This window comes from Corapipo altera, unplaced genomic scaffold, assembly GCF_003945725.1.
Source record: "Corapipo altera isolate COAL_440 unplaced genomic scaffold, ASM394572v1 57, whole genome shotgun sequence".
Lineage (NCBI taxonomy): Eukaryota > Metazoa > Chordata > Aves > Passeriformes > Pipridae > Corapipo > Corapipo altera.
This window is the reverse complement of record NW_020884905.1, coordinates 2,183,859-2,195,151: the sequence shown is the minus strand read 5'-3', so window position 1 is coordinate 2,195,151 and position 11,293 is coordinate 2,183,859. Positions and strand designations below refer to the sequence as shown.

Below are 11,293 nucleotides of genomic sequence, written 5' to 3'. Positions count from 1 at the left end.
TTAGTGAGGCAAAACATCTCTTTTTCCAATAAATGTGTATGGGTGCATTGGGATTCACATAAGCATATCTGGCAGCTTTTTCAAGTAATTCTTGGCCTGCAGAGCATACACTGAACCTGGAGAGGATCTTCTATTCAGGAATATGATATGAATAAGAACATGGTACTGGACGATGAGCTATGGCACTTCTATCATAATTTAATTTGTCAAATGTAGTTTACAATATTTTATAATAGTAATCAATAGGACAAAGTCTAAAAACTGTGAGGGCTAGGGTTGGAAGATGTCATCAATATCTTTAATAATACATAATTCCTTAAATATACAACTAAATCACTGAAATACATGAGCTTAATTTGGAGCCTTTTACACTTTGAAAATTCATATCTCTTTTTTGATAACTGGCTACAGCATTTCCAGACCAGACCAGATTTTTCTAATTTGTTTCCTTGACTCTTGAATGCACCAAATGGGATGGATTCCCCAAGATCAATGTGAAAAACATATAAATCCCAGGAATATATCCTTTGTGTCTCTCTCCCCTGCCTGTTTACACCTTGCCTTACCCCGATGACTTAAAGACATTCCTGCAGGAGACCTAAATGTGGCCATTTCTTTGAGTTCCTACAACACACAGATTTATTGCTGACTGTCAAAGTTATAAACTATTAATATTCATTTGGGAATGCATTTCCTGAAACTGTTAATGGACTTGACCAAACAAGAGTGGGGGAGAGAGTGAGTAGTAAGAAAGAAACCTCCATAACATTACCCATTATTTCTTCTTTAGTAAACAAGTTATAGTCTTAATTATAGTCTTGATTCACAAAGAAGACCTTTATCCCTCCAAAGATTACTTTATAGCTAGTTGGGAATACTGGATGTCCTATGACTACTGAATATTCTTGGAAAAGCTCTGATTTTTCTGTTACACTTATGATGTACATGTGCTTAGATACTTAAATTATGTCTCTTGGCATTGTCCTGTATCTAAAAGAAGCCAGGCTATCAGGCGTGATGTCTTCAGGGCAGCAAGGTAATCAGGTCTGCTGATGCAGCAACAGAAGACCTGGAGACCCTGGCCAGCTCAGTCGCAGGTGATACGCCACCTCTCAGCCTCAGGATATGAAATAAGAAGTACATGGGAACAGCCTGGGAGAAGACAGCTGCTTTTCCTTGCATCTGCTGTCTGAGAACATAAAATGCTGCTTTCAGATGATCTGATTTTGATGTCTTTTTCTGCTCCGCTCAAGGGCACGCTGCTTGTCAGCCAGCTCCTCGGCAGAGGTACAAGCAGCGCATGCAGAGACTCTCCAAACTTTGCCACTAACATTCAAAACCAGCTTGTTCTTCCTGTGAGTCCTCTGTAGCTTGTGTAAGATAAGAAACTATCAGAAGACTAAGAGCTCTAAGAAATTTCAGGCAAATATTTTCTGAGCAGTACCTGTTTCATCTGAGTGGGAAACGTCCACAATGATAAATAGAAAAATTAAAAAATTAAGAGAAAGCTATTAGTGGAGACACTACTGGGTTTGAGCCTGCCAAGGGATCCCATCAAGCAAGCCCAAAGTGCCAGTAAAACAGTGTTCATGGTGCAAGGACACTAAATGAAATGACACTTCAAAATGTTCAAATATGTACACCCAGTGTGTGTGTGTGTATGAGTAAGGGGGGAAGGGAGGCAAAAGGAAGGCAAGTCAAAGGCAGACAAAGAGGTGCCAGAGAGGGGCAAAGATCATGCTACATTCTGCACTGTAGGCAATCAATGAAATAATGTACACATGAGTTAACTCATTAATGATTCCTGGAGTGAATCTTAGAGATCATGAAACACCAACTGACAAGGCTCTACAAAAAAAAAAAATCTGTTTAGTAAATGAAAAATATACCATAAACAAACCCAAGTTGGTTTCAAATTTATTTATAACTCAGTATACAATCCATAAATCAAGAAACAAAAGGCACAGTATATTTTTAATCAAAGCTTTTGGAGCTCACAATATACGGTATAAGAAATTGAATTGATAGATCATTTATTATTGTTATGAAACTAAAGGCTTTATATTCTTAAGTGAAGTAAAGCGGACAGCAATATGTTCATATTAGAAAGTTCCTACTGTGAGTGAGAACTGGATTAAAATTGAGATATTGCTTAGCAAGACAGACAAATCTATATTTATTTTTGTCTGTGAAACTATTGCAACCATACATAACCCATAAGTATAAAGAAGTGGCACTGGGGGAAACCACCTTGCTGGTTTGCCCTGTGTGTGAGTGTTTGGCAAACGCAGCCTGTGGGGTGTGTAGTCCATTGGCACATAATCAGTTCTCTGACCTGTAACGTGTACATTCTGGAACATTAATTGGCACAATTAAAAAGTTATTTAGATGATGAGCTTGGACCAAAAAATGTTGCTGCTTCTCAGAATCCTGAAATGCAACTTGGACTTCCTAATAAGCTGGTTTAACTGTTCCCAGAGAGATTTTACACTGGGGGGAGGAAGCAACAGTCAAGGAGCCATGCAACACACAAATCTGAACAGTCCAGCATGTGTCAGTGCAAAGAAAATTCATTCTATAAAGTGACTAGTGTGAGAAAGACTTATAAAGGATTATAAAAATACGCTACCATATGTTGTAGTAGTTGAAAGTGATTAATCCAGTTCTTAAATCCCATTTTAAACTCCCTTTCATTTCTGTCTATAGAAAAATAGAAGCCAATTGCTTTGTTTGAATGCTATGTAGTTAATTACATCTTCTAAGAAACTATTTTAAAACTAAATGTAATGTTTAATTACAAAATGCCCTCCCTAAAAACAGTTAGCTTGTACATTGATTTGTAGTTCATTAAAAATGCTTTCTTAATTATATTTCCAGCCAGAAAATACATAGACATTAGAGAGTCTATAGAGAAATTTTGAAATCACAGCATGAATTTGTGAGGAGAAAGTTACACTTCAAATAGTGGACAACTGACAGCCACAACCGCCTTCCTGTAATTTCAGAACTTAATTGTTGTAAGAATAGTAATTGGAAAGCAGTGTTCATTGTAACGGCTATCAATACCACATTTTTTTTTATATGAGTAGATTTTCAAGGACTAATTAGAAAGCAAATCAATTGCACCAAACAAGTGTAAAGTTCACGTTAGCTGTCGGACCGATCACCTCAACACGCGGGGTTCACGGCTAAGGGCAGCCCGCGCTTTGGTTCGTAGGGTGTTGTCCTGGAAACCATGCGGATGCAGTCGATAACAGGGCAGACGCTGAGACACAGGGTGCAGCCTGTACAGCTGTCAGTAACCATGGGCAGGTGGGTTTCGGGATCAAACTGGATAGCCTGCGAACAGGAATAAACATTATTGATGTCACTCACAGAAAAGGTCAAAATTGCTCCCATTTTGGTGTCTGCGTTTCCTGCGCTACAGCACTTGCAGACATCTTGGTGTGATTCTGCACTGCAGCTATAGCAACTGTTCAACTGGCAGGGAACAAAACAACCCCCTCTGCGGACACTGGAAACTTAGAGATGTGGGCCAACTTATACCTTGGCAAAAGCTCATAGGTCACAAGGGCTGGTTAAAAAAGGAGGAGTTTGGCCCATGAAATTTGAACTCCCAGAAGGTATTTCTCCTTCAAATGAAGGAAATATTTCATAAGATAGCAATGTGTCAGGGTATTGGTTCAGAGGAGACACCAGACCATGCCTTCATGTCTTCAGCCATGCTGGTCACAATGCATTCTTTTGACTTTTATTTTCATCACAGTAGAAACAACCTACTTTAATAAACAGTAGGGAAAAACACAGCACACTGTGTCTCATGTGATTATTTTCCTTTGCAAGTCTTAAAAAGGGATATCAGAGTTTGGGGCACGCAGACCTTCCTTTAGTTCTTACATTCCATGCAGTGAATCCTCATTACCAAGAAGGGTGATAACTGTATCTGAATGTGAAATAACAATTGCAGTCTCAATGAAATAAGCTCCTGGTATAATGGAAATAGCAATTAAAAGCAAAAACAAAAGCATCACACAACTGCCAAAGCTTCAATGTCTAAGAAGCAAGACTAGAAAAGTAAAATATTAGAAAAACCTGCCCAAAACACTGAACATCTACTTTAAGAGTTCAGGAGGGAAAGTCAGGCCTGAAAGCTGAACTCTGGCTTCTGTGCAAACAAGCAGTGTCTTAGCAAATCTCCCTGACCACTGTCAGCAACTAGGGCAGGCAGGGAGGTGATAGGAGGTACTGGGTGCTGCTGTGGATGGGCTTCAAAGGCCGATTTGCAGCATTTGGGGTTTCACTGCTCAGACAGCACAGAAGTTGCTGTAGCAACCAGAAAGGGCATGAAGTTGGTAGTTACTACTCTAGATCTATGAGTTTTGGTTTAGCTTGAGCACAAAATGAGCTCTGGCTTGTGAGTATTTAAGGAGGACTCCTTTCTCTCTCACTAACAACAATGCACATCTTGAAAGGGAGTTCAAAGAGGGAGAGGAAGTCAGGACTACAGTGCTAATTTAAATTAAGGAAAGGTTTTCTGTTGGAGTCAAACAAGGTTACAGCTCTGTAAGCAGCATGGAAATTTCTGAAACAAAGGGAAGTATAGAGCAGATGCTATTTTGAAGGAGGTGTGTGTTGTTGATTTATTTGCAATTAAGAATTGCTTTGCAATTCTTTGCAATTAATTTCTTTTCAATTTCTTTAATTAAATAAGGCAAAACCATCTTTTTTGTGCTTAGAAAAAGTCCTGGGGCTTTAAACTTTGGTTCTTTCGGTGCAGATTTTTTTTTCAGTTACAGAAAATAAAATTTTACTAAATATAAACCCAGTCTTTTGCTCAGCAGGGGCTATATCCTCCCCTTCAATGGGAAATCTGATGGAAGGGGAAGAGGTGAAGATTGCAGTGTCAAGAAAAATTTTAGACAGTTAAAAGGCTACTGTAGTAATCTACTTTGGTATAAATGCAGCATTAATTTTCTTGTATTGGGAAAAAACCATCTTTGCTCTGATATACTTGTTTTAATTGCAGGAGTTGATTTTAAATGGAAGACTTCTTTCTGTGACTGTATGTAGTTCAGTTCCTCTACTACTGATTAGACTGAATCAAAGATGAACACAAACTCATGGTGTGTCCAGAGGAAACTTGCTGCTCATTTAAAGTATTTATTTCTGACAAGCTATTTTCAGACTAAGATTTATAGAAAACTTTGTGTAGAAATTATTGTTTACTGCATATTTGATTCCATGACAGTTATGCTAGACCATATTTTGGTTTTCTAAAAGAGGTGAGTTTACCTGTACTGCCTTTTTTGCTGCAGACCAGTCCATCAGCTCCAGTGGACGTGGCACAGAATGATACGAAGACATGTGGATACATATCATACATCTTATGCTACCATACTAAGCAGAAATCAGATGAATACTTTGCTGCAAACAGGAGCCTCACGTCAAAATTTTGCTATTTGCTGGTCACACTGATTTCTGCAAACTTCAACCTGCTGCTCTAAACCATGACAGTTATCCCGGAGAAAGGATCTGTATACTCAATCAAGACCAAAACAAACCCCCACCTGCCTGAAACCAGAATTAGTTCAAGTTCAGTTATGCTGAGGGAACAAGGACCGGGTTTCTTAAAAAGCATTTGGCAATAAGACCAGCCCTTGTCAGGAAGGGACATGGTCTCCCTTTCTCCCTCATGTACATGAAAACCATCAAGAACTACATTTACTGCCATGTAACTTGGGACTCCGTCATTTTCTTCCTCTTAAAAAGAATCCCACTTGCAGTTAGGGAGGGCCTGTGGCAGTGACATGCTCTGCTGGGCAGTGTCGCCACCTTTCACACAGTGCAGGCAGGGCTTGTGTGCCATGGCCTCGGAGCATGCTGGGGTTTGAATCCAGTATTTTAGGCATCTGTTTTTACCACCTGCTCATTAACAGAAGGTGAATTCTTTCTTCCCAGCAGCAGAAAGATAACTCATTGTGCCTTTCTGCTAATTACAGCTGTGCTCTTACCTGGTAGCCAGAATCATTACAGGTCATGTAGCATTTGCCACAGTTGATACACATTTCCTCGTCAATCAGAGCCACAACTTGCTCTGTGTTGCACAGATCACCATATGTTCCAATATATTGCAGTGCTTTTCCAATTACATCCTAGGGGAAAAAAACAGTTACCGACTCATTTATAAGATACCTAAGCAGTTTCTACAGCTGCACAGGAGCACTCTCTAGTACTTTAATGTGGAAGATTTGGCCATGCATTTTGATGATGTTTAGGATTTTTCTTTTAAATTTCCAAGTTGCTGACCTTCATACCTCCTGTAAAATACAAAGAATGCTCCATACAGGCACATTCTCAATGCAGGCAGTACTAGAAGTATACATTGGTGTACAAACGTTCTACAAATAGGTTACACATTTGGTCCTTGATTGAAAAGTGCTCAAGATCAAGCCAAATAAGAGACACAGACAAGTCTGCCCAAAATTATAAACTTCAAAGTGTTTACCTTTGTTCTTGTGTTGCCAAGAAACATGATAAGGATTTATTTTTGAATTCTGTTTCTCAATATTTTTGAACAAGCAATACTAACCTTATTCCTATTAGTCCAAAAATTATTCCAAAATTATCACCAACCATTTTAAGTGCCTAGTAGTACGTTGTATTTAACCTGTATGATTTATAATCTCATACAATGCTTTATATATATTGTTTTCCACTCTCATTGCAGAAGAACAGAATTACAGCAAGTTAAAATTTCATTGTGTAACTTATTTTGGGCAGCATTACTTTGAAAAAAACTTAACATCCCTAATTATTCCCATGCCAAGTGAAAGCAATGGTTAATGTGGCTTTATCAATGTTAGCTCTAAAGGAAAGCTCTGCTAGATGAATTAAATGAGAAAGTGTCTTCCTAATCTGCTAAGAACTTGCAAAACCAGCTCTGCTTTCTGAAAGAATGAGGTCTACCTGGCCTTCAGCACTTGTACAATAGTATTTTTATGTAAAGAGACAAATCTCTTTCTTCGCTGGATGCAGTAGTAGTATCTATGACTTTGCTCCTAATGACTGTTGAGGTAGAAAACTCAACCAAATCCTATGCCCAAGAAGAAAGACTGGCAAATGGTACTGTTTTCTTGTTCCAAAAACACTCAAATGTTTTCTCTCTGCCAAACCCGAGTTGCTGACATGTGAAATACCTTGGTTGCATTCATTCAATGCTAAAAGCCTTCCAGTTCCTCTCAGCAACATGCAGAGAACATTAACGCTCTTCCAGCATAAAACAGCTATGGCACATTGCTAAAGGCAGCGTGATGAGCGTGGACAGATGACTGTGAGCAAGTTATCACAGCTTAATGAGTTAGCACTCATCAGTAGAGCTGTGTGAGCCGATTATGTGCATGGTCCAAATTCATTGCAAATTTGAAGTAAAATCTGTTTGCTTAAACTACTGTAAAAGGTCAATTAACTACTATGAAAGTGTTTCAACTAATACTTTTTACTAGAACAAGACTTGAACATGCAGCCCTTTACTGTGATTCCACTGATGAGCTACAGTAACTAAATCAAATGTGACCTCCTAGGAACTGCTCATATCCCTGTCTTTTCAGTTCCACTTCTTACTCAGAAACGTTCATGGATTTACTGGATTTGCAGCAGTTTTCAGGTTGCTACAGTTCTCAGGTGTCTGCAGTCTTCTGTGTCAGTTGAATATTGTAGTAGTAGAATTCAGCTCCAGCTTTCTAAACTCTTATGTAGGCTTGTCTGTTGACAAGTCTCCCATCTTTTGAACCTGCTACAGGTTTCAAAATTCACATCTTTGTGTGATCTACTGCCCCCAGCAATACTAAGTATCCTCTCTTGTGTGTATATACCTCCAAAACCTTCCACTGTCAAAAATGCATGTCTCCTGCAAGTGATGATCTGTGTACGGAAGAATTTAAAGAAACGATGCAAAATCTGTGCAACATAAAATGAAGAAGCTTTCCACTGCCTGCCCATGTTGCAAAAGTATCAACATGGGGAGATTCCCGACAGTGAAGGGCTTTTCAGTCTGAAAAAGCATAAGTTTAAATAGCATAAGCAATTTTCTCAGAGAGGTTCTAGATTCACATCTGTATTCTTTAAATATTGTTTGGATGTTAACAAAACCCACAGAGCTCAAGCAGGTTGCAGAGATGGGCTACTCAAATAATCATGAAATGGAGGGCCTTGCTTGTGAGAGAAGACAAAAAAAACCTTATAAAATGTTTAGCCTAGGAAGATGAAGGCAGAGCAAGAATATAGGGAGGGGAAAGACCTATTTAAGTTAAATGACAATGCTGGCACAAGAACACACAATTATAAGCCAGCCATGAATAAATGCAAAGCTGGAAATTAGAAAAGGCTTTTTAAATGGGAAAGGAGTGAGGTGGTTAGCGGCCTTCCAGGGAACCAGCTGGAGGACACAGGGGAGGCAGTCCAAAGTTTAGGATACCATTAGATAGCTCAGGAAGTGCTTGCTTGCAACAACATAATCAAAGTTGATTTTTCCAGCTACAAACTCACAAAAGGAATAACAAAAACAATGCATATAGCATGGTGATTTCTGAATTTGTAACCAAGTCTCACTTCTCACAGCTTACAAAAATACACTTTTGGGGACTTAGAATCCCAAATAGGGAGGATGATGGCATTTTAGAGGCCTGAAAGTGATTTCAAAAGACTGTGTCAATGACTTACTGCTGATTTACCCTTTTTGCTGTTATGTCTTTTAATCACTTTTTTCTCTCAAGCAAAAACTGTATCTTCATTCATTTGCAAAGTTTCAAGACATTATTGACTAAAAAAGCAATGGTACTTAAAAGATGTTCTGCAGGTGCACTCTTTTACAGCATCTCAGGGCTTCTTGTTTTCATAAAAACAGAAATGTTTGGAACAAAATAAACAGTGCAGCAAGAAATAATCAGCTTTCACTGTTTAAAGTGGTTTCACTCCAAAAAGCAACTGTCTAAAATGGTACTGTGGGATTCCACACTTGATATATCTCAATGGCCTCCAGATCAAATGTGCAATGTTTACAGACTAATTTTTTTTTTTTTTTTTTTTTTTTGTTGCCAACTGCCAGACCTGCATCAGGAGCCAGGTTCTGAAAGTCAAGTTGTGTTCTTTCTGGCTTATGCATTACCAGCAGCAATTAAAAAAAAAAAAAAAAAGAAAGAAAAAGATGGAAGTTAAATTTTGTCCTAAGCTGCACCTTTGAGATGGCAAGGACATGGAGCGCTCCTTTTAATTACTGCTGTGCTGTCCTGCTCTTCTTAACAAAACTGTACTGAATGAACTGGGAGAGGAATGTAGTCCTGCAACTGGAACTGTCAGGGAATTCAGTTGCTATGGAGAGAATCAGAGCAGAATCCATTAGTTTTGTGTTACTAATGAGTACAGAAAAAATATTCTTTTTGTCACCAAGCTAGGTAGATGTGATTTTGAGTATACACAAGGAGCAGATCTGTTCAGTAGGATATTATTTTTACAATGCTATAATAGCTGCATTTTAATCTAAAGGTATCAAACATTTTATGGTGATTAGCTTTTCATTAGCCATCATATTAGTAAACCCATATTTGTAAATACAATTCATGGCTGAGCTCTGGCTCTTTGTAGACCTGCTGTGTCCATCTTCATGCAGACCTTTTCGTATAAGACCCCACTGTGCTCTAGAGATGATGAACATCACAGGCCTCTCATTAGAAAGCCATACACAGTGCAGGTACTGCACCTCACATAGCAAGTTCAAAGGGAACACACATTAGGGAGGTACCTGTCTTCCACATGATCTTTTTCCATAATAAAGATGAGCTACTGACAGAGGAAGAGAGATGAAAAGAAGAAATGTTAGAAACAAAATGATGGATTATGGAAGAAAATGTCACCAGAATCTGAGGGTACATGACCAAGGTCAATTTACAGTAAAGCAGCTAACAAAAATATGTAATCTGATTAAAATTAACTTTACATTGAAAGATTACAGATACTTTGCCAATACTTAAAAAAGGTGCTCTGAGATTTAGGGACCTCTAAGCCTTGTTTTCAGTAAAACAGTTGCGGTACCAGCTAAAGTGGGGCTTACAAAATAACTCATAGAGTCATAGGCTATCCTGAGTTGGAAAGGACCCACATCATCAAATGCAATTCCTGTCTGTGCACAGGAAAATTCCAAAAATCACACCACGTGGCTGAGAGTGTTGTCCAAAAGCTTAGATGAACCTTTATGTTATTATTCAATGAGGTTTCTGTAATGAAAATTATGCCTTGTGAATCTATCACAATTCTTTATGAAGACTGTGAGGTCTTTCAAATAAAAAAAAATCAAAAACCAAAAACCCCAGTAATTTTTATGTTTGACTAGGCCTCTGATACGAGCCTGTGACACAACAGAGCTCTGAAATTAAGTAGTCATGAACTGGGATTGCAAATTGGTTAAAGAGCAAAAACAGAGCAAAAAATAAAGATGTGGAATACAATGACCAATGTTCAGAAAATGTAAAATATTAACAGAACAAAGCATCTCAATTTTCTGGTTTAGATATGATGTTGTTTAATATGTTTGAGTGTCTTTCAGGAAAAGATTTGAACCGGAAGAGTGTAGAGTTGGTACAAATTTTAATTTAAATTGAAGAAAATCCAAGAAACTTGTAGGTATTTTAAAAAACTAGATGAAGAGATACTATCAAGGTGAAAAAATGCAGCTTGACAAACAGCTTATCAAAGTAAATAACTTTTGCTGATCTTGCCAACAGATACATTCTAGATAAAAAAAATCTGCAAAAGAAAACACAGTAGGAGACACTATTGACAACTCACGGAACCTTCTGCTTGGTGTGCTGTCCTGACCAGAGGCAAGCAAACTAGCAAGATGTTAAGATAGAAAATAGCACCATAACTATTGCAGTGCTGTTGTTATAATTAATCAGCCATGATGTGGAATACAAAGTCATTCCAGTTTCAACCACAGAAGCACAGTGCCCTGGAGCACTGGGCAATGATTAATGGGAAGAAATTTAACAAGCCCAAATGCCAGATTCTGCACCTAGGATGGAGAAACGCTGGGCAGAAGTATAAATTAGGAGAGGAGTGACTGGAGTGCAGCCCTGCTGAAAGGGATGTGAGGGTGCTGGTGGGCAGCAGGCACATCGTGAGCCAGTGGTGTGCCTGGACAGCCCAGAGGGCAAACCACAACCTGGGGTGCAGCAAACACAGCACAACCAGCCACTCAAAAGTGGTGATTGTCCAACTGTGTACAGCAGTGCTGTGGCCT

The 11,293-nt window shown here is 38.7% G+C and overlaps 1 protein-coding gene across 4 annotated transcripts in view; it reads right to left on the bottom strand.

Annotated features, from left to right (window-relative positions):
* Nucleotides 1-1,900: 1,900 nt before the first annotated feature.
* DPYD (dihydropyrimidine dehydrogenase) overlaps nucleotides 1,901-11,293 on the bottom strand; it is a 336,400-nt gene continuing 327,007 nt past the window's right edge. For all 4 annotated transcript variants that reach the window (XM_027651422.1, XM_027651424.1, XM_027651425.1 and 1 more), the window contains 2 exons: nucleotides 6,012-6,152; nucleotides 1,901-3,339 (listed from right to left, as the gene is read on the bottom strand). In XM_027651422.1, the coding sequence (XP_027507223.1) occupies nucleotides 3,169-3,339; nucleotides 6,012-6,152 (312 nt within the window). In that variant the 3' untranslated portion in view covers nucleotides 1,901-3,168. The remainder of the gene's footprint in view (nucleotides 3,340-6,011; nucleotides 6,153-11,293) is intronic.